Source organism: Cibotium barometz, chromosome 5 (genome assembly GCF_041138505.1).
Source record: "Cibotium barometz isolate CiBa-2024 chromosome 5, ASM4113850v1, whole genome shotgun sequence".
NCBI lineage: Eukaryota > Viridiplantae > Streptophyta > Polypodiopsida > Cyatheales > Cibotiaceae > Cibotium > Cibotium barometz.
In genome coordinates, this window is record NC_141050.1 from 53911672 (window position 1) to 53935896 (window position 24225).

The following is a 24225-nucleotide window of genomic DNA, read 5'->3' on the forward strand; positions in this document are numbered from 1 at the left end:
GTGATGGGTGAGTGAGATACACCTCGCTTAAGAGGGGGTGTAGAAATATGTAAGCTCGGTTTATGCGTGTGTGGAAAAGTACCCTAGAGGTGCAAGATATTGTGAAAAGATAAGAATGCCACATATCATATTTTATGGTGTGTGCGTGTTGACCAAAAGACTGGAAAAGAGTGTGCCACATGTAAAGTGAGATGAGAGCTATTTATATTAGAAGCCTCATTGTATTGTTCATTAAGCATATGCAAAAGAGCTATTGTTGAGTATGCAATCATTCTCTCTCTCTCTCTAGTCATGGAGTTTCTTGTGTGGTTTAATCCACCATAATATTTATGCTTAATATATGTTTATCCACCATGACCAATCCCATATTAGGATTGTCAACAGATGCAGCTACCAAGTTATGAGAGTGATGCACACCCAGATTTTGTGTGCAGGTTATGTAAAGCCTTGTATAGCTTGAAGTAAGCACCAAGAACATGGTCAACCAAGATCAGGGAGTATCTTGTTACCATTAGATTTCAAATATCCAATGCAGATTGTTCACTTTTTGTGGAAAAGACAGTTAGAGGGATCATGCTATTAGTCATCTATGTGGATGACTTGATTATCACTAGTGATAGTGATGTTGACATACATGATGAAGTTTGAGATGAAGGATTTGGGTGAGCTGCGATATTTCTTGTAGGCCAAACTTGAGATATACTGTTGGACTTGTGAGTCAATTTATGCAGGCCCCTAGGAAGCTACACTTGGATGTTGCTAAACAGATTCTCAGGTACATAAAGTCCACAGTTGATTATGGACTTCTATGAGCCTGGTATAGAGATACAACTACATGGATACACAGATGCTGATTCAACTCTGGTAGTGTTGCAGGCAGGAGATCTATCAGTGGTTTTATGTTCTCATTTGGGAGTGTTGCTGTGAGTTGGAGTAGTAAGAAGCAACCAACAGTTTCCTTGTCGAGTACAGAGGCAGAGTACAGGGGTGCCGCTATGGTAGCTTGTGAGATAGCTTAGTTTCAGAAGCTACTTGGTGATATGGGTAAGCCCGTGGATAGGACAGTTGTCATTTATTGTGACAACATGAGTAGCATACAGTTGACCAGTAACCTAGTATACCATGCTGGAACGAAGCTCATTGAGGTGCACTATCACTTTGTGAGGGAGAAGGTTCTAGCAGGTGATGTAGATCTGGTATATGTCAGCACAAAGGGATAGGTGGCTGACATCTTTACAAAGGCATTGGGCACAGAGAAGCTCCACAGGTTTAGGAGCTAACTTGGAGTGCAGTGTGGAGTTGAGCTCGAGGAGGAGTGTTGAGATATCAAGGTCAACTAGTGCTACGGCGGCGGACATTGATGACCCACTTGGGTGATAGCATCCGCTTATATGCTGCTAGTGGATGACATGCTATGTGACAGCCACTTTGGAGTAGTAGAGTTATGGCATAGTCATAGCACCAGCACATATAGTCGGGTTCACACTACGGATCAGCCATTGTATGTTATTGTAGGAGAGTACTTTCCCTTTATGTATGTAATCTTGTCTTTTAGTAGTATATGGTTTGTAGAGAAGAGAAGAAGAAAGAAGAAAGAAGAAAATTCATCCATCCATCTCTCTATTATGTCTTGCTCTCTCTTGTATTGGTGTGTTTTTTTGCAAGGAACTCAAGCTCTCTCTCTCCCTCGCATTTTCTTTACCAGTGAACAAAAAGATAAGGTTGGGTTATACTAAGGCCTATATAAAATTGTTCTAACAAGTAGGTGTTCACATGGTCCTTATCACTAAAATTCCCAACAACACACAAGCCAAGCACCATCATCAAGAAGTCAAAGGGACATGAGCAAAGGAAATTATCCTACATTGATGTGCAAGCCAAAAGGTGTACCTCCTCATATAAAAGGGGACCATTTTCAAGCAATAAACATAACACTTGCACTTATCTCAAGTCTCTTTATGTATCCAAGATAATTTATATCGGTATCTAATTGTACTTGAGTGCATTTTAATTAACACACTCATGATGAGTTTTCTTCATTTCTATCTACCTTTGATTAATTTAGTCATTAGTGTAAGGTTGGTGTTTCATTAGGAAGTTGTTTAGGAGAGCTTGATCCGTGTTTTCAACATGGTATCAGAGCTTAGTTCTAGCTCTCCTAGCTTAGTTTTATTTAGTTCATTAGCAAGAAATTAGTATAGTTGATTAGAACCTCATTATGTAGGTTTGCCTTAAGATTTTCATCTCTTACTATTTTCTTGCCATTATTATTTTAGGCCTTGCAAGCCGTTGCTAAGATATAGAGAGAGGCCATAAGTGCTAGCTCTTCTAGAGAATCTTGCCCAAGATGAAAGTAGTGCTCTCTTCTTAACTGAGTCTGGAGCATCTAAAAATCATAGTAGCAATAGGAGCTCATGAGTAGGAGCTCATGAGGTGCTTAAAGACACGACAAAGTTTCTCTAGAAAGTGGTTGAAAGAAAGGAGACATGCAAATTTAAGCATCACCATATCACCATGATAAGTCAAGCAAAGAAGAAAGTCAGCAAATCAACTAGCAGCAAGCTACACACCCTTGTCAATAGAAAAAGTGGGCAGTGCGGCTGTAGCTTAAGTAGCACTTGAAGGTGACAGTAGGTGTGGCGTGCCGACTAGAGAGACCCTTTCGTGTGGCGGGTATCTTATTGAGCATCTTTAGTAGCACCTGAGTAGCCAACCATCAGAAGCAAAGGGGCAACCGAGAGAGATCAAAAGTGGCAGCCCACACATCAACAAGTCAAGAGCTACATTAGTAGAAAGGGAATAGTGCACAAGCAGCAGGTGTGGGAGTCGCACAAAGAGATACAACAGTCGTGGCAACAAGCAATCCATGCAAGCAAGCGAGCTCTCATGAAATAAAAGCATCATCAATTAAAGAAGACGGCATGAAACTAGTATAGTAGAGAAAATTGTCAAAGCACCAGTTCCTTAGGGTAGCAAAGAAGAATCAAACAAGCGATGATGGCCACAACCACCCAATGAACAAAAAATATAAGGTTAGGTCTTACTAAGGCCTATATGAAAGTTCTTTAACAAGCAGGTGTTCACATGGTCCTCATCACTAAAATCCCTAACAATACGCAAGCTAGGCAACAGTGTTCACATGGTCCTCATCACTAAAATCCCCAACAATACGCAAGCCAGGCAACAGCTACACTAACATCAAGAAGTCAAAGGAATCATCATCAATTAATTTATGCTTCCACAAACATCATTGCCAATACTAAAAATCTTTATAATGATGCTGCTATGAGAAAACAAATGTATGGTTATGTAAGAGCGAAGAGAAATCTCTCAAATGAAGATAAAAAAAATTTAAGTGCCCAACTGAGCACACATGAATGTGTGAGAGTGAAAAAGGGACTCTCAAAATTTGAGAAGCATCCTGAAGAAGAAGGACACCAAGGAATTTGCACAATGAAGCATGAAGGTAGCCCAAGGTCTTCTCAACAAATGGGCGAGAGAAGGCCAACACCATTACAGAGATGAAAGCTAGACCCCAACCAGAGCAGCTCACCTCAAAGACAAAGAGGAAGGTCTCAATAGTCAAGGACCAAGCTCGAACACACCATTACAGAGATGAAAGCTAGATCCCAACCAACACAGGTCACCTCGGAGACAAAGAGGAAGGTCTCGATAGTCTTATGAATGTGGCTACCAGCCTACCAAGCCTCACCATCCCTCCCTAACCACCCTATGGCCTCCTCGAACGAACAGCAACACAGGGCCCAATCGTCATCATGAAGATATGTCCGAAGAAGGCTCCCCAATAGGATCTAGGCAAAGCTTCCCAAGGTCAGGCCCCTCTTCAGCTGCACATGCTTCAAGAACTTGTGCCAAAGGCAAGGAAAAAGAACATGCCTTGACCTCCTTCCCTTGGACCAAACCCTCTACATAAGCTACCCCTCTCCTCACCATCACTTCACCACACCTGCCACTCCTCCTTGGATTACACCACCTACATCTCCAACATTGCCCTCACCCCTCTCATCTCCCAAGCCGCTAATCTCTTCAAGGAACATCCTTAGTGGACTCACCAAAGCCTCCACCTTGCATGCCAACAACCTCCCTCTCCCATCATAGGTCTTGGAAAAAGGTGAGATCCCAAAACCTCCATTGGAGAGCAGCAGCACAGATGCACCCCCATGATTACCCATTCAACTGGCATGATCCTTTTGATGGGATTGATATTGACACTGCCCTCATAATCCTGGATGAGGGGCAATACCTCGACCCTACCCCGACACCAAACACAATCGGTGATCGCCTTGATATATGTCATATCAAGATTTATCTAGAATAGAAGTTTAATCAATGGTTTAGATCTCATCGCAAGAGGGACAGTGTGGTGTGGAGAATACACACGACCACAGGTCACGACAGTCCCAATTAACGAATGACCTCATGTGGGAGCAACCTATAAGGTGGTGACCCTACCTTCTACAAGCCTCTCCAAGCCAAGTGTTGGAAGGAGTACTACTATGCTCCGAGGTATCTTAGGATCAACCCCTCCAAGCCTTCTTCAGGCCAAGTGTTGGAAGGAAAAATACTATGCTCCGATTGAACGCAAATAGACTTGGGACCTCTTCGAGCAAGAGCTAGAGAAGATCCCGAAGTTACTTTTCAATTTCCTATGGATACCTCCATCTTGACCACCCTGCTCCTGCATAGAGAATGGATGCTTTGGATAATGCGAAATTTCATCCAAGATTATGATGTTAGAATTTCGTAGTGCTCATGCTAGATCAAAGATGTGGAGGAGAGAGACACAAAATACAAGAAAATATCTTGCTTATGCTCAAAATACAACTAGGCTTCTTGCTCCATACAAAATGCCTTCTAGCTCCACCTTTAAATAGGTGAGCTAGTGGACCATAAGTCCATTCACACACACACCCTTCTCTTCCCCTTTTACAAAACCTTGGTCTCTTAATACCCCCCCTCAATACCAACTATGAAAGAAAATTGGAATAGGTGGTATTGGACATAGGTTGCCTTTATAACATTAGGCGTACAAGGTTAGGAATATAGGTGTGGTTACATTGAGATTAAAAACAATTTCTCAGTGGAGTTAGAGGCTGATACAAAGTTAGCCTCTGACTCTTTGTTAGGACATTTAGAAGTGATATGTCCCGTTTGTTTACACTTGTTACATTTCATTTTGTTGGGATATTTGATCCAAGAATTATTTACCAAATGACCCACCTTTTTGCAATGGACACATCTTACTTTGATCACTTGATGTGACAAAGCTTGTTCAATATTCGATGAAGTTGTTGCATTTGAAGATTCAGCTCCTCCCTTTGGCCTCTTTTCTTCATCTCAAGACAAGATTGAATGACTCCTTCAAGGGTGGGATTAGGTATGTTCTTTAGGGTGGTGACTAAGGTGTGGTACACCTTCTAAACTGCTTTTAGCAAAACAGCCACTGCATCATCTTCATCCATTCTCGCATTCACTGATGCAAGTTGAGCCATAAGGCCCTTCAAGTGAGAGATGAAGACTCCAATGCTGTCTCCCTCTTTGAGTTCCAAGCTGAAAATTCAATTTTGAGTGAGATCTTGGAATTCTTACCATGAGCTCCATAGAGCTTATCAAGCTCATCCCATTTCTCCTTTGCAGTCGGAAGCTGGTCCACATGGTGAATGAGAGCCTCATCAAGATGAAGCATGATGATGGCTTGTGCTCTCTCATCATCTTCAATATCTTCAGCCTTAGTTCGATCAATAACCTTAGTGCCGGAGATGAATGGCCAAAAACCTTTGGACATCATCTTGTACTTGACAAGGACTTGCCAAGTGTGGAAGCCCTCTCCTGAGAACTTCTTGATTTGGGTGTTGTCCTTTGACATTGGGTATTGAAGGAGATTACTAGAGAGTAATGGGCTGATTTATGAAGAAGAAAAAACCAGGAATTTTTGATATTTTGGCTTAAGTAGAAAGAGAAAGGCTTATGAGAGTGCAACAACCCTTAATCAAGCCAAGGATGTTACATAAAAAGGAGATTAAGATGGTAAATTTTATAGTTAAGCACTTAGGGTTTGTGCCCAACCACTAATTCTAATGGAGAATAGCTTCATTAGTGTCAAAGAACACTTTGTTTGGTGATTAAGATCACCATTAGTGTTTAAAAATACGATTAGTGCTTAAGAGCACATTTCTAACATCTAATGACACTTGCATTGGTGATTAGATTCACCATTAGTATTTAAGAACACTCTTAGTGTTTAAAAACACTTTGGAATGACTCCCCTTTGTTGGATTAGAAGCCTCATTAGTGTTAATTAATACTATTAATGCTTATAAACACTTTGAAAGAGCTTTGTGCACTTGAAGATGTTGATGGAGCTTGATGAGAATGAGGCTCATAAATACCTCATGGTGTATGGCCACCACTTCAAACTCAAAATAGGATCAGCAACAAGCCCTCACAAGAGTACTTAAGTGATTAGAGCAAAGAGGAGAGGATTAGAGCAAAAAGAAGCTTTGATTTTGAAGCTTTAATGGAAGCTTCAATGGCTTTCAAGGAGAGCAGCCTGGTTTTTTTACTGTAGCGCACGCTTGGAGCAGCCATTGGGACTGAGATTTAAACTGTAGACTCTTGAGACAATGGGCTTCAAAAGCCCTAATCCCCCTTAGCCTACCATCGCCTACACACGGCGTATGGTTGTACGAATTACTACATTGTAAAAACAGGTACCGTTTTGAACCAGTCGAAATGTCGCGTCAAGGAGAGGTGAACTCGTCTGATTGCTTGTACGACCTTGAGCGCCCGGAGGTCCTCTACACTTTCCCAGTTGAAAGCTCCCCGAGTTTTTGTCTCCATGAGTTGCTGGAAGGCCTCCACTGGCAGGAGGTTCAGCTTCACAAAGAGAAAGAGGATAAAGTTGACCTATTCTACACCACAAATGTGACCTAGTCTTGCCAAGCTCTAGATACCATGTTAGAATTTCGTGGTGCTCATGCTAGTGCAGATGTGGAGGAGAGAGACTCACAAAATACAAGAAAATATCTTGCTTATTAAGTTGCTCCAAATACAACTAGGCTTCTTGCTCCATACAAAATGCCTTCTAGCTCCACCTTTAAATAGGTGAGCTAGTGCACCATAAGTCCATTCACACACACACCCTTCTCTTTGCCTTTTACAAAACCTTAGTCTCTTAATATATGATACATTGCCGGACCCTAATATGGCCATCACCATCCATTTTTCAAGCTCACCATCCTTTTGGTGGAATTTTTCGACTAGCATGCATTTGTTTAAGGTGAACAAGACATGGCCTTCGACATCAAAACAAGGGTCCAACTCTTCTCCAAATACTCGGCTACTATAAGCAAGTACATTGGATGCAAGACTGTTGCATGCTCACATTCGAAGATATGTTCGAAACAACCTTTTGGACATTCTACAAAACCATTCATCGAACCACCCAGTACATGAAGTCTTGCTTCAACTTGAGTTTAACTTTAAACCGAGCATGCATGAACCGGGCAGAGATAGAAACCGAGCATGCAAAGACCGAGCGGAGCAGTAAAAAGGAGCAACACGAAGAGAAGTGATAGAATTCAACCACTATTGAACTAAAATCACACCTCTTATCTACTCTACTTGTTTATTGAAAACTCTCAAACCTTACAACACCACAACTTGAAGCGATAAAAAAACACTCCATGCATGCTCAAATTTGATAATCAAACCATATGATAGAGATTAAAAGACCCGAGGTTATCAAATTTGAGAAACCAACCCATACAATACTCATAGTCTTAGCACAATAGTCATTGTCTTAACACAACACCAAAAGCTCAATACACTTCACACCCTCTCTTCTCCACACTCATCATCTACAAAACAACATCCCACTCTTCTCCCTTTATTGGTTTTTGTCTTGATTGTATCATAGGAGGCATCCTTACTCATCTCCCTTGCAACTTTCTCCACATAACATGGTAGTACACTACAATAAGAATTTTATAAACCGCATTTCATTAACATTTCAAAGCACATGGCAAAAACTCACACACAAAAGCATATCATCCTCCTAGAGTGCATATAATGTGCTAAATAAGTCAATAGTAGTAACCTTAACAAACCATGACAAAACATAAGTCAATAGTAGTAACCATACTAAATCAAAAGGGCAGCCATATGCATCATCCACTGGGTCACTCTCTGAAATCTCCTCGTCTGAGTTGGACTGATCTCTAGTACCTGCAGAAGGTCCCTCTACCAAAGGTTGTAGAATGCGACCAACAATGTCAGGGTCACTATCAAAAGAATAACAGGGGCGGCCAGATGCGATGCATGCACGCATCAAAGGGGCTGTACCACTACCCATCTCCAAAGCCAATCCTCCGAGAGGACAAAGAGCCTCTAGAAAGCATCGCACAAATCCAACACTCCACTGCACACCTGATCTCAAATGTGCCTCCTCGCCAGCCTCCAATACCCTCGCAGTATCTGGCGAATAGTGACGAATGACATGCCGCGAGAACTGCACACCATGATCATGTCGTAATGTGGCACTCTCCTGAAGACGTAAAGAGGCCATGTAGCCTCGACGTCGTAGCATGTACAAGTAGAAGGCATCCATCTGTCGCACAATAATGACAAAAAATAGAGACTTGTCACAAACTAATCAAGAACAACAAAGCACCAAGAAAACTAAGTGTACAATAACCATGTCAAATACCTCTACGGCAATACCCTCAATCGTAACCTCATCCATGAAGGCTAAGTCCTCAAAACTATGAATCTATGCACAATCTCCAGCTCACACCGCGGGGCATATTTCTCCACCCACGAGGGAGAGTCCCCTGACAGAAAGAAATACATTTTAAACATTGACAATTACCTAACAATCTTATTCACAATTACCTAACAATCCTATTTACATATTTCTGACTGAAAGAATCACCTGAAATGGAGGCAAGACAAACAACCCATCCTGAGTCCGCCAAACAAGCTGCTACCACTCCAAGCCCATGCCGAATATGATCCTCCGACACCTTGTTCCACAATGGAACACCGTCTCGTCCATGCGTAGAGTCCATGGGAAGATCCAAGAGCACAAAGTCAGTAGCCCATGCCACCGTCTTTTTCTTTTTCTTATACTCCACCCCCAATTTATTGTTTTCAGAAAAAAATGTATGGATCTTTGCATAATCCTCATTCCTAATAGAGGATGCAAAATCCTCACCCATAGAAATATAATCTCCACATCCAAATGAAAAGATAGAGCGATCCAAAGAAGCCCCCCCCCCCCTTGTATGGACAAGAGTGGCACATATTCTTTTTGGGATGGTGGTCTAGGACGTGAGGATGGACCTGAATAATCACGGCAAGTATAATGAATTAACAACAAGCATAACATACAAAACAATCGACTTGCGTATATCCATAAAAAGAAGTATACCACTATGAAAGCTACCATGCATACCAACATCGAGTGGTACATCAACAAAAATTTCATGATCTAAAACAAAACAAACAAAGAAACATAAATCTTTATTTTACAAGGAAGGTATATAAAGTATCCAACATAGATAGCTAGACATGAATATGCAAAGTAAAATAAGCAAAAGTCACATGTACTCTGTGTCTCACTAATGTGAGCTTGCTTGCCCTTTTGAGCTTGCTTGCCTCTTTGAGCATGCTCACCCCTTTGCGCTTCCTTGCCCCTTATTTGATCACCTTCAAAACCACTTCTTTGTTAGAAAAGTAAAGCTTAAGGAAAGAGAGGAGACAGTTGTGGAAGCCACTTTACCTTGACTCAGACAGCCACCACTTGCACCCTTTCCCTTTGATTTTTGCCATTCCTCAAACTTAGCTTTCTCACTTGGCAATACATGGGACGAGGGCATGTCAATCCACCAAGGGCATGTCTCAATCTCAAAAGGTGAGAGAGCAATCATATTCTCCCCATACATAGTGGACTCTTTGTTAGTGATATCCACCCATGTTTTACAAGCCTTGGGCAAATCAACAAGCAGCTTGAGGTCTCTCAAGTGCAAAAAATACCTGGAATATTCAAAGATAATTTATCCAAGCCAACACAAACTACACACTGCAATGTCAAACAAAAGGCATTAAAATAGAAAACCAACCGATAGAGCAATCGACAAGCGGCTGCATCAAGATGGGATTGAATAGGTTGACCCTCTTTTTTTTGGACTTTTCTTTAGCACCAGTTTTCTTAATGTTGCCAAAAATATATTTTCTACCCTCATATCGTATGGATGCAAAGTAAACATGAAGAGATAGCTCATCGGGCAAATTAATTGGATGCTCTGTGGTAGCTGCTATTCTTATCTCTTGCTCCAAAGAACGAAGTGCATTCTTTTCTATCATGTCCAGCAACAGTTCCCTCAACAACCACCTACAATGATAGAAATAATGAAAGGCATGAAAACATGCAAAGCGAAGATAATTTTTTTCTATGAAGCATAGAGATAAAGCAAGAAAAGTGAAAAACTCTTACGCTCTGAACTCTGTGTTTGTTGATGACATACCATGGGTATTGCGAACAGATCTTGAACTCTCAAGCAATCTCAACCAAGTTATGTTTTTCTCCGCACTGACAGAAGAGATTGCTATCAAATTCAACTTTTCAATACCCACAATGGTGTCCGTTCCATCAAATTGAAGAGAAAACAAAGTTTCTCTCCATTCCTTGCAAGGGATGGATTAATAATATTCAAAACCTAATAAATACACCAAAACCATTTCATATTAGTAGGAGACAAACACAACAATAATAATTTTAAACAAATTAAACATTGTAATACTTTTTGCATACGATCAATGTACTTTCGTCGCAACTCAGTGGTGGAGATCTCCTTTCTTTTAAAGCCCTCTCCTCCGCACTTAGACCTTTTGTCACTTCAACTACTTTGGTCCTTACTTCCTTTTGAAACTCAACCTACAAAATTTTGGGGAAATCATTGCATACCATACTTTCTAATCCTCTCATAACAAGAAAGAGCCCAAATATATATCTACCTGGTAAACAAGCTGGGCCAAATCCTCTCTAGCCAGCGGATACCATGGGGGTGAAGTCTTTGATTCAAGCTTCTTTTTGGCTTCCAAGGTTTTAGCCACATTAGCAGGTTGCTCTCACAAATAGGATTTAATGTCACACTCACAAATATTTGTAGCATTGACCAATGTATCCTTCAAATTTGTGACTATGACTGCATGCTCATTCAAGCTTCCAAAAAAACAAAAATTTAATACAAATGCATTTAATGAGAAGGATCACATGCGCATTGTGTTTTGAGAGGAACTTACTCATTCATGCGAAGAAAGCCAGCAAGCAAGGAGACTTCACTGAGTCTAGTTGGATCAACAACAGTGCTAAAGACCCTCAAATGCCATTCTTTATCATCTTTATATTTCTCTGTAATGAGCTCCATGCAAGCCACTGTGCGATGGTTCCCCTCCCACACATAGAACATTTTATTGGAAAGAAAAGACAACCCCTTATTGCTTCTCAACTCATTCTCAAACTCTTTATCTATAGCCTACCAGTGGGCATCCCATGAAGCCCTCATCTCACTTGTCACCGGAATTGCAACACCACAAGGGGAGACAACAGAGACAATGAAAATACCCTTCTCTGGACAGTAAGTTTCACCCTCTAAGGCTATTTTGAGTAGCGAAGTGTCGCTTCTCAAACCTCGAACCCTAGGGTATGGAAACATCCTACAAAGGGGAATGGGTGGGCACCTTGAAACATCTAAAACCCTACATTTAGCCAATACATCTCCACCTTTCATAATTTCCACCACCTCATTTTCCCCTTGCTCTTCTTTCTCACTACACAACATGGACTGCATAGTGCTGCTAGCGGGTTGAGACAATACTTGTTCTTTATGTCTTCTTTTAGAAACCTAGGAAGACATTAATCAAACACAAAACAAACAACATTTGAAACATAGAACTTAGAAACTGGCAAACTCAATATAAGCAACATAAAATATTCCCTAGAAAAAGCATACAAACAAGAACCTGGATAGGAGAGAAATCATCGCCGCCACTCTCATCTGCTGTAGGACTAGATGCACAGACTCCTTTCTCCTTTCTCGTTGGCTGAATTCTAAATCATTAGTTCACACCGAAATATCAAGAAATCAAAGCTGCAACAATTGAATGTAAAATCTTACTGTAAGAGACCCGAACTCCCTATGTTTTTTTGCTTGTTGTCTCTTTCATGGAGGCATGATTATTCCCTAACATTTCAGAAAATTAAGATCATGGCCACAAAATGGCCATGAGGTAATCAAGATCATGGTCATTGTGGCAAGCATCTACTCACTCCTAATAAATTTACCTATCATAAGATTAGTGCCAAGGGGCTAAGGTCTCATTGTCTGTGGCCTTAGCAACTTGCCACCAAGGGCAAGAAAGCCTATACGCTCGCGTATGGGCTTTCATGCCCTTGGTGGCAATAAGGAAACCATGCCCTTAGTATTTTGTGCTTCTATTTTGTGCTTGGCCAATGCATAAATTTGCAAGTAAAATTGAAACTAGACATTGAATATCCGCGTGGTTTTTGTTGCTAGTAAATAGATGAGGCAACCCACAATGAGTATGAACACCAAACTCTTCACTTACATCAACAAGAGAGAGATATTGTGTCCATTAAGGCATCCACCTTCTACTCTAATGTGGTGGAGGAGGGAGCCGAGGGAGTGGATGGAGGCTAGGCTGCACATGCCTCAACATCTCCGAGTTGCTCTTGCAATGTGGGGATGGTAGCCTCGGTGAGTGCTGATGCTTTTTGAAAGTCTAACTATGTGCGGAGAAGAGCATCCTCTGCAGCCTTTGGTGCATCTTGATGCAGGCCTTTGATGATAATGAACTCATGATGTGCTCATAATGAACTCATGATGGGCTTGGGTGACTTTATGGAGCACAGGGAAGGCAAGAAAGCCCATACGCTGGCGTATGGGCTTTCTTGCCCTTGGTGGGAAGGAGCTAAGACCCACGGACAAAACTGGACAACCCTGTACTTCTCTAGCTTCACTAATCCCTCAATCAATATGATTAGCCATGCAAATCGCTACGGGGCAGATCCAGGTCTTATCTCACCACCCAAGAGTGGAGACGAGGAGAGTAGAGTGCATTGTGAGGGGCGGACAGGAACTGTAGACTTTGTTCTACGGAGGCCGAGATGGAAGAGCATTACTGCCCTTGAGATCTAGGATGTATGGCTCTTAGCTCCTTCCCACCAAGGGCAAGAAATCCCATACGCTGGCGTATGGGGTTTCTTGCCCTTGGTGGGAAGGAGCTAAGACCCACACATGCTATGCAAGCCCCGATTGCAACTAAAATACACGCAAGCCCACATGTAACAGCCTTGTACTTCTCTAGTTTCACTAATCCCTCAGTCAATATGATTAGCCGTGCAGATTGCTACGGGGCAGATCAGGGTCTTATCTCACCACCCCCAAGAGTGGAGATGAGGAGAGTAGAGTGCATTGTGAGGGGCGAACAGAAACTGTAGACTTTGTTCTACGGAGGCTGAGATGGAAGAGCATTACTACCTTTGAGATCTAGGACGTATGGGTCTTAGCTCCTTCTCACCAAGGGCAAGAAAGACGCTTGGCGGAGGCTTGGCAGCTGCAGAGCTGGAGACGATAAATACATATATAAATAATACACAATATATAAATAGAGATTGGTATATATTATTTATTATTTATATATTACGTATTATTTATATATGTATTTATTTTTATTTGTATATTATGCATTGAAATGCTATGAATTGATTTTACAAGCGTATAGTGGAGATATAGTCATTAAATGCATCGTAATCATTCTTCAGTTATTTGAAAAAGACATACTAGTGGTGCAAATATTCGGTTTTAAATGCAATCATATCTGGAAAATATCAGTACTCATATCTCGAAAAGGGAGAATGATGTTGGCCTTCTTGATATATTTTCAGACATTTGTCAATAGCTGCATCTCGCAAGCAGAATGGTGCACGTCATTGATATTCTTTGCTTTGGCTCTTTGAAAATTTTATCCGTCCGTTTTGATTCAGAAGATGTTATTTTGACAGAGAGAGAGCTTCAAGAGTACTTCTCCTTAGGTACTAATAACTTATCCATGGAGAATCAAAGCAGTGTAGTGCCTAGGATCAAGCTAGCTGATGGTGTTTATGCATTTAAACTTACTGCAACAATGCCAAGGGAATGCACTGTGTCTACTTTATCTCTACATTCCAAGGATGTTGTACATGGTAGAGATGACGGTGGGCATATATTCTCATCAGTACAAAATCCCTCTGTTTGGGAACTCCATCAATCCTTGAACCCTGTCTATCTAGATTAGGGACACCCATAGAAAATAAAGTTCTCAGTATCTTGTCTCTGATTAGACGATTGCCTATTAACGACACTCTTCTTAATGCTTTAATGAATGCATCTGAAGTTAGGAAAGTTGATGAACTTCCATCACAGTACGATGGGGATATTGTTTTTGAGCTCCCTGTTGCCAATGGCTGGGATGGAGCAAAGATATGATGGTCATGTGTGGGTGGAGTATAACACATGTACAAAGGAATGTTTTGATGGTGTTGTTAGGCGTAGTTCTTGTGGGGGGCATCTAAGATGTTGTAATGTGGAGTGCCCTTATTATGAGCGGACGAAGGGAAGCAATCAATCTCAATGGAAGGGAAAACTTAAACAGGTGCCCAGAATTGGGTTTTTAAGTTCTGAAACCTGCACTTTAGTTTGTCGACATTGCTCTACTTTACCAGAATGCTTGGCTATGTGTGAGTCTTCTATTTATTATTGCTACCCTACAGATAGAACTACTACAACAAGATGTGTCATACATCAAGGTAGTCACAGGCAGTTGGGGTGTCGAAAACAAATGAGACTTTTGTGCATACTTTGGTGCAAGATAGAGCTTCCCATGACCTATATGCAAAGTGTAAAAAGGTTGAGACAGGTGTAGCTCAAGATATAATTATGGACATGCTCTTTGATGACACTGATATCACTCCTGATATGGGAGATTTGGGGGTCGAGCAACTTCTGGAAAGAGTTACACCACTTGTACAAAGAAAAAGGTTAGGTCTAAACTTTGTTTACATTTTTTTGAAACTCACATGTTGCAATGGTTGACTTTTGGTATTTGATTAGGATTCAGAGATCCATGGATATTGCCCGTCAAAATGTGAAGGGATCGGTTCTTGGGCTCGAAGCATTACTGGATCTTAAGGAGAAAACAAATAGGCGATACCCTTTCTTTCATAGCCTCTTATTTCCAAACCAGCTGGCAAGCAATGTGGAGCCTCATGTATTTAAGATGTCCTCTATGGGTCCTGGAAGTGGGATCGACTTGGTTAATCAAATGAGGCCAGGTGGACCATTAGAGAAACAATTTGTCCACTTTGATCATGTGCACAGGACAAGTGGCTGGACCACAATGAGTGCACATGTTTATCACCCTTTTGTCAGAGAATTGCTTACAATTGCAGTAGGTGAGTTCAAGGTGGAGAATACAAATGCACAGGTTTTATTTTGGACTTTGATGAATGAAAGGTTGCATCAATGTGGATTTGAGAGTGCAGAGTTTGCAGGTTTCATGGCTGATGAGGCACAAGCAAATTGGCTTGCAGTGCATACTGTTTTCAATAAAGGTAAAAGGAATGTGATGATGTTCAAGGAACGCTCGTGTTCTTTTCACTGGGAAAAGAGTATGCTGGAACATAGACGAATTTGTATCAAACCACAATTTCAAGAAGAGCATAAGGATTTGTGTCGACGATGGAGAGATGCACCAAGTGAAGTGTCAGCTGCATCAGCAAAGGACAAACTTGAATACATTTTGGAGTTTGGGATGCGCATGAGACAGAGCTGCATTCATTAGAGACATGGTTATCTTGGTGGGAGGTGCGGGGATTTCACTGGGCAAAATGGGTATTGACACAAGGGGGTGGAGGTCCATTTGTGCCTACGGTTAATCTCTCAGAGTCTAAGCATGCATCCATGCGAGCAGCTTTGGGATACGCTCAACAAGTTAGCTTGTTCTCTGCTTCAGCCTGCAGACCTTGCCATGTCAGTCTTGCAAAGTGCCCATTATAAGGCCTACTTGACAGGAAGACATGAGGGGTCTGGGCCAGGTTTAAATCAAATTAAGAAAAGATTTATGTCCGGAGACGAAGGGGTTCGAGCAAAAAAAAATCTTGTGGACCTTGCATCAACAGTGTTGGAGGAATAAGATATTGTTGCTCCAGATGTTCAAAGGACAGTCCTGAAAAGTGTGATGCGCAAGAGAAGAAAAATGGATGCAAAAATTATACTTGATACAGATAGTCATCGGCCAGAATATGAGAACGTTACTATTCATGTTCCAAGACCAAAAGGGGGTGCTTCATGCATTCATGGGAGTGTCAATCTACATGCTGAGGTATTTTGGAAGGGAGAGCCAAACGCTGTGGAGCTTTCGTTCTTGACAAGAAGGAAGGGCCACTGAAGGGTATTCCTAAACCTTGCTTCAAAGGACGTCGACAGTATAAGGATAAGGAGAGTTAGCAGATGTTCTACTTTTGTCCATCGAGTGTAATTCATTCAGCTAGAGTGGATGAGCAGATTCAGAAGTCTTGTGGGCCAGCTCCTCTTCTTTGGAAGGTTGCTAGAGGCACATGTTTGTCTACGAAAGAGACAACCAAACTCATCAACACGGGTTTTATTTTGGAGGGTGTAAAACACAGTGTTTCCACTATTCAGACAACACCATGCAATGTTCGCCCAACGAGTAGAGGTGATGGCCGCATTGTAAGATGGAAGGAGAAGATAAGCAAGGCAAGCCAAGATTGCATCAACAGAGCACTTATAATGGAAGGAGAGGTAGTGCGTGAGACGGTTGTAAGTCAAGCAGAGTCACACATTTTTTGGATTTCAACAACTGATTCAAAGAAATCTGGAATCTCCTTTGCGGTTAATGTATGCGAATTTCCAAGGTGCTCTTGTCCAGAGTTTGCTTTGAGGGATCTGAGAAAAGAGTCGTACGTGCCATGTGAGCATATATATTTTGTGTTCATTAGGGTGTTTGGTTTGCAACCTGCAATACATAAATTTATGCACCAAGCTGCAATTACAAAGTTAGAGCTTAGTCAAACACTCTCGGGACACCGCAATATTCCTTCTACTAGTGTTATATAGAAGGAATGTATAAGGGATGTTTGGCATTTGATTGGATTTTTTGATCCATTGCGAAAATGCGAAAATTGCAGGGAAGCAAGAAATTATGTAAAGCAAGAAATTAGGTTTGCGCCATAGATAAGTCAGTAAATTTTGGGACATCTGTAATTTCTTCTTCTAGTGTCTTATAGATGGTTATATGTTGTCATTCCTTTTTTGGTTCATTAAAACAGAGTCGCTTTCTTGATTGAGACATTATAAGTTTCTTTTGCTAATGTCAATAAGTTGTTGCTGTGTTGTAAGTTGTTGCTGTGTTGTTCTTGTGAGGTTCCATTACTAGGCTTGTGTACGCACTTTCTTTGAGAATCTAAAACTTTAAGATATGACTACGAGTTCTGAATGACATTGTCAAAAGAGCTTGCTCGGTCTCTTGCCGCTCGGTTTGGGTCCTCGCTCGGTTTTTCCGTGCTCGGTTTTTGGTAATCCCCCTTCAACTTCTACTACTAGAACTTTAGCGGCTTCTACCACCAACCTCCCAGTGAACTTCACTGCCGATTCTGAGGACGGAACCATGATTAGGGAGAGGGATATGTTAACCACATTGACTAACATTGCTCTGAATGTGCGACAACATCTTCAAGCCATATTCTTTATACCGCGCAATAAGTTTATGTAAACTAATTATGAAAAACCTCTCAGCTTACAACTTATGTAGTGCTGGTAATGTACATTTAGACAAAGAGATTAGTCTAGACTAACTTATTGGGTCCCTAGACATTATTTGGATGATCGGACATTAAACAAATGAATCTTTTATATAAGACATTTTGATTAATGAGAAAACACATAATCCCATTCTCACAATTGAGTCCGAGTTTTCTTGCACATGTGGTTAAAGTAGTTTGTGTGCTTTCTCTTCTTCTTTATTGCATACATGCTCGTGGCATCGAAGTAGAGATTAAGATTTCCATAGCTCTCTCTCTCTCTCTCTCTCTCTCTCTCTTTACTCCCCACCCATTTGCAAAACTCCTTTGACAACGAAGGAGGCGAGGTTGAGAATCCTCCATAAGAGAGAGTTACTCTACCAAGAGTGACAAGAGGTACAAGCCGGTAAGACCGTTGTGTTCTCTTTCCCTTCCCCCTACCTTGCAAGGCTCAAGTGTTCTCAATCGGTGAACAAAATCTAGTACTTGAGCACCCTACATGTTACATATATCACTAGCCACATCTCTCATGCATGCACACAAACACACACAAAAATAAAGAAAGTATCTTCATCTTCAAGAATTGTGGGTATGTACACAAGAAAAGGACAAAAAAGTGCATTCTCAAATTAGGTGTTTTACACACAGAGTGGAAAAACCGTTCTCATGGACGGGGAGTCTCCCCTGCCCATCCAATAAAAATGGGGGCAATTTTCACACTAACTGTGTAAAAAGCCGTCCATCTTCCCGCCCATGCAGGAAAATGGGAAGCTTGAAGTCTCCATTTTCAAAAAGGTCAAATTCTAAGAAATGAAACAACCATTTTCTGAAGCCTCTGTGTGCCGCCTTAGGCATCTGGACTACTCTCAAGGCTCTTTGCAATTTCAATACTTGGTAAACAACCCCATGAAGACCAGTTGGATGGTTTCCCAGCTTTCAAAAAGAGGCAGCAGGATGATGATCGCAGATCCGATGGTTCCCCAAGCAATGGCAATGATGGCCCAGAATGTGAAATAAGCCAAGCTGAATTGCTTAACCGGCAGCGACATCAGCGGCCACACCATAACAATCACAACGGTGAAACCAACCCCCCATTTCAGAATCCAGGACTTCGCCCTTCTCAACCTCTCATCGCTAAACTCTTCCAAGGGCACATCACTCTGCTCCACCTCCACCGTGCTCAAGCTCTTTGTCGTCTCCCAGTCGTAGTTCTGTGGTTCCAGGAAGCTCAAAACTGCATGGATGGCGCCTCCCACCAGTATGGAGACTAGATTGCCTGCCAGCATGGGGGCGTTTCGGCCACTTGTATCAAGATTGACTCTGCCATACACGGCTTTCGTTACCCACATCCACGTTACTATTCCTGCAATACATCCTGCAATTGTTCCAACAATTGCCCCCTTTGCATTGGCCTTGCTCCATAGCAGGAGAAAAGCAACTGGCATCACAGCTGATCCGATGATCACACCCATGGCCAAGTACATCCACCCTAATGACACCCCTGCCTTGTTGAGAACCACCGCAAGGACGCCCATGAAACATCCAAATACTAGCACCACGATACGCGAGACTCGGAGAATCTGCTTTCCGGTAGCATTTGGGTTGATATAGGTGCGGTATATATCATAGGTGCAAAGTGATGAAACAGCAATCAGTTCAGATGAGCCAGCCGATGTGACAGCCCTGCACATGAAAAGAAAATCAACTCACCATTAGAAAGCTGTTTGAGGCTTCAAGAAAATGTCATGACATGTCTATATGCTCACACAGATGCACACGTGCACGCGCGCCACACACACACATCCACACCCACCATGCATGCATCCACACACCCCCACACGCGCACAATGCACTGCAGACAAGAACTTGCAGTGCTTTCATTTGAACTATTTTAAATATGAGGAACTAACTGTGAATGAACGTGAGTAGTCAGTCATACATGAAGAGCATACTCAAAAGCAGTACTGCTCCCCCTTTACCCATAAGGGCAGTTGCAGTGGCAGGGGGCACCAAGCCATGGCTGGCTTCACTTTCTGTAAGCGGAAGGTCAAGTGCAAGTGCTCCCAAGCCAAGTGCCGTTGCTAGAGAAAAGGGAACAGCAAACCACACTAAGCCACCCAGTAAATATCCTTTGTGTGTTGATGATGGTCGAGCTGCTATGGCACTGATCCAGTATCCCTGCAAACACAAGCCACTTCACTGTTGTCTATACTTCTGAAAATTAGAAAGCTTGAACATTGTAGATGGAACATGTAATAGGCTTAGTGCAAGTTACATTGTCCACAAACACTGTGCCGAAATTTCCAATAATGTTGATGATCCCAAATGTAAAACCCCCTGAACTCAGCATGGTAAGATAGGATCCACCATAGTTTCCACTCACAGGACCACATGCTTGCCCTAGCTGGGTGAGCTGTGAACAATCTTGTGATTTGCTGGCAACGGCATGAAGTTTGTTGTAAACTGCTGAAGGGCTGCCTAATTTGCTACTTGATGTGTACACCAGATATAGGAATACCACCAGCACCACATGAACTGCTCCACATACAACAACATTTTAGTTAGTACCTTATGAGATAATGATGTAAACCATGCAAGGTTTATCGTACCAAACCGCTGTGTTAAGTAGCTTACCGACTACTGAATGTATGTAGCTGGCCAAGAAAGTAGCTTTCAAGCCACCAGCAAGGGTATACACAATTACTCCAAGTGGTATAAGAAAGCTTGCCGCATATATGTTCATTCCTGTCAATGCATTAACCACGGCAGAGCCACCCAAGAGAAGCATTGCAGTCACAATTATGTTGGTCGCGAAGCAGAACGTAAGAAAGACCATGTGTGCTGCAAAGCCCCACCTGCACCACCAGAATTGATGACTTTGGAAAGCTTTTACACAACAATTGCTACTTTTCTGAGGGCTTGGCCACTTAGAAGTTCACCTTGCTTTCACGATTTCGCAAACTGTGTGTGCTGATGGCGCTTTTCGCTTGATCTCGATCGCAAGGATTCCAAAGAGGAGCACCTGCACTCAATCAAGAATTTGGTAAAATATTGTTTTGATGTAAAGATGACAATGCCTCTATGAAACCTTGTCATAACCAATACAAAGTAATGATCATTTGTGGGTCGAGGACGGGAAAAAGCTCGTGAAGAACACAGAGGAAAATACCTGAATTGTAGCCCCACTGGCATACCAGAAAGGGCCACTGACACCATATTCCCACGCCACATTCGAGCTTTGCAAGATGGTAGCAGCCCAAGTCCACTACAAGTCCAGTCGCGAATCAATGGATGATACTGATGATGATTTCGTAAGGTTTTTACATACAACCAGTAGGTAATTCTAGGGACATACATCAATGGTGATACAGTGGAAAAGCATATACCTGTGAAACAATGACACTGGCAATAAGGCCTGTTTTAATATTTCGGCCAGCTGTGTTGAACCATTCGGATGTGTGTTTTGCGCCAACATATCGCCTTTCCAACCAAACCTTTCACATGCCAAACACGCCCTTTCAGATAAATAGACATGCAAATGCACACGTGCTTTTGATGTTTTCATCACTAAGAAAACATGAAAAAAAGAAGAAGCTGAGATAAGAACAAAAAAAAATCATGCAGAGAACATGGCATCACCAGGAAGGAGGTGAACACAGCAAAAAATGCGCCGAATCCAAGAACAATGCCGTAGCCAACACCTTGAGAGAGCAAAGCCTCACCTCCAAAGAAGGAGCTTTGCCGTACACATGAGCCCCCTTGCTCAGTGTAATAATGGTTAGGGCAGGCCATAGCTCCGGAATTGAACAGATGAATTGGGCGGTGCCAACTGAGATCAAATTGAATTGGATCTCATCAATCAGTGACCCCCCTCCTGCAGCAGAGGGATCAAGGCCTGCCTGTACGGCAGGGGGTTGTGAATCACAGTGTTTTTAAAATTTTGAATTAAGCATGACTGGCATCAACTCTTCAAATTTGCATGGCTAAATAGCAAGCATGCAGGAGGAATTACAGTAGCTCACCTTGCATTAAGCCTTGGAAATTGGAACAATGCAAGTAATTACTTGTATTTATAGAACCCAATCGTCAAAGCCCAAAATGAGCCACGGAGGGTTCTCCTGCTTTGGAGGGTGAGGGTGATGCAAGAGAAAGCATCAAAGAAGGCAATGAAGGCTTCAAAAAGCAGAGAAAAAGCATTGAATTGGGCTCGAGAAATAGCAGCTGGCGGAAAAGAGAGTTCCGGACCAGACGGCCTTTTGGGACTATCCTGTCGGTTTTGGTCCCCGCGCATCTTTGGTGTTGACTTCACACCTAAAGCTTTTGAAATATGAAGGTGCATCTTTGTTGAAGTTGAAGGTGCATCTTTGTTGAAGTATCTTTGAATCAATGCATATGCACCAAGGATTGCAGCCTTGCAAATCACACGCCTAGCAAAACTTTTCTATAGAAAGCAATGGCCAACATACGCTTGATTTCCCTTAAAATTTGAAATTTGATTGGAGTTGTGTGTGTGTGTGTGTGTGTGTGTGTGTGTGTGTGTGTGTGTGTGTGTGTGTGTGTGTGAGAGAGAGAGAGAGAGAGAGAGAGAGAGAATACACAACATCCACGTCCACAGGGCTAAATATGACCCATGGGACCAAAGAACAACGTTGGCCAGTAGTGGCCTCAAAACATGAAAACAAAAGAAAAACTAATACAATCTATATTCTGAAGGGTTAGGACCCCATGTAATAGACTTATACATTTTGTGTTCCTAGCTGGGCGTTGCAGAACTCCTCATCGATGATCTCCCTTCCACTTGCTCCACTTGTAGGCTGCTTGGACTTTCTCCAACACCACCTTTTGTTTGAGTTGTGTTGGTGAGAGCTCTTTGGCCATCTATAGTGGTGTATGTACACTTTGGTTTTTTCTGCTTGAGCATGTCAAGGTGGTCTTCTCAGTCCAAAGGGTAACCATTGTGTAGTTCTTGCCTTTTGGTAGTCCGCATTCAATATTAGGGGTAGCCTTGAGGATAATGCCCCATCCACTTAGAGAGAGAGAGAGAGAGAGAGAGAGAGAGAGAGAGAGAGTAAATGAATGAGAGCTCAATTGGTCTATGAGACCAACTAGTCCTAGGATAACTCCATAGAATTGAAGACTAATAGAAAAATAAGCTACCTATGTTGTGAACATGTGTGAAAAGTAGTTCAAATGAGTCATGTGAGTGGATGATCCAATACTCCATTTTGTGAGAGGACTGCATACCTCATCTAATAATAGTATTGTCCTCCTCCATAATAAAGCATAGAGTTGTGATGATATCTATTGCCTATAGTGGGGCCTCTCCATGCCCCTGGAGTACGTCTTGGATATTCAACTAGCAGGTGGAAGGTCAAGATTCTTGAAGACATGGGTGCTTGGCTCTCAAAATGGATCTCTCTCTCTCTCTCTCTCTCTCTCTCTCTCTCTCTCTCTCAATAAGTGAGTGGACCATATATGACCACCAAACAAAAGCTTGATTTCACAAATAAGCCACCATGATTCATGGCCTTGGGCCTATTACTCAAACATGGATTTTATTGATTGTTGTTTAAACACATACACACGCACATGCACACACATATTATATACATACATATATATATATATATACATATATATATATATATACATATATATATATATATACATATATATATATATACACACCTATATCTATGTGTGTGTGTGTGTGTGTGTGTGTGTGTGTGTGTGTGTGTGTGTATAGAGAGAGAGAGAGAGAGACATATATATATATAGAGAGAGAGAGAGAGCACACTTGATAGCCATGTATAAATGCATGTAATAGGGGGCACTTGATAGCCATGTATAAATGCCATCGCAATTTAAATATTTACATTACCATGCATGTAAGCGATACCATACTGAAAGAAATTATGAGTTTCATTGACTTCTTGGTTGAACTACCCAAGTTGGCTACTTTGATGGTTGCATAAGTCAAATAAAGTTAAATATCAAAGCCCCTTAAATGCATAGATAATAGTAACAAAGTACATCTACAATGAGTGTGAAACTTTTGAATGCCTACATGCAACTTGCAAGTGGTAAAAGTCAACATTGTCCACATCTTGATGTGCCAACTTTATTGTTGCTATTGGCTCGATTGTGATAGATTGATCACCAATTCAATGGAGAACGTGTACAATTTTGATCTAGACATGCAATCTTGTAATTGGAAACTTTAAGGATTGCAGAGTCCCCACTTTGCAATACCCAACATGACATGTTGTATAGTATAATTGGGCTTGTTTATATTGAGATGTCAAGTTACCATGGTTGCATAT

General features: G+C 41.8%; 1 protein-coding gene across 3 annotated transcripts; it reads right to left on the bottom strand.

The window, feature by feature from the left end:
* Positions 1-18508: 18508 nt before the first annotated feature.
* On the bottom strand, positions 18509-22215 carry LOC147638646 (urea-proton symporter DUR3-like). Of its 3 annotated transcripts, none has more exons than XM_086798578.1 (9): positions 21925-22215; positions 21542-21801; positions 21289-21396; positions 21072-21167; positions 20842-20924; positions 20537-20757; positions 20178-20437; positions 19842-20080; positions 18509-19585 (listed from the first exon to the last, which is right to left on the bottom strand). In XM_086798578.1, exons 2-9 carry the CDS (start codon positions 21692-21694, stop codon positions 18787-18789), a joined length of 1959 nt encoding a protein of 652 aa, XP_086654704.1. In that variant the 5' UTR covers positions 21695-21801; positions 21925-22215; the 3' UTR covers positions 18509-18786. The 3 variants fall into 3 exon arrangements, with proteins under 3 accessions (XP_086654704.1, XP_086654705.1, XP_086654703.1); XM_086798579.1 differs by having other exon boundaries at positions 21542-21797; positions 21925-22153; XM_086798577.1 differs by having other exon boundaries at positions 21625-21797; positions 21925-22148.
* Positions 22216-24225: the final 2010 nt, after the last annotated feature.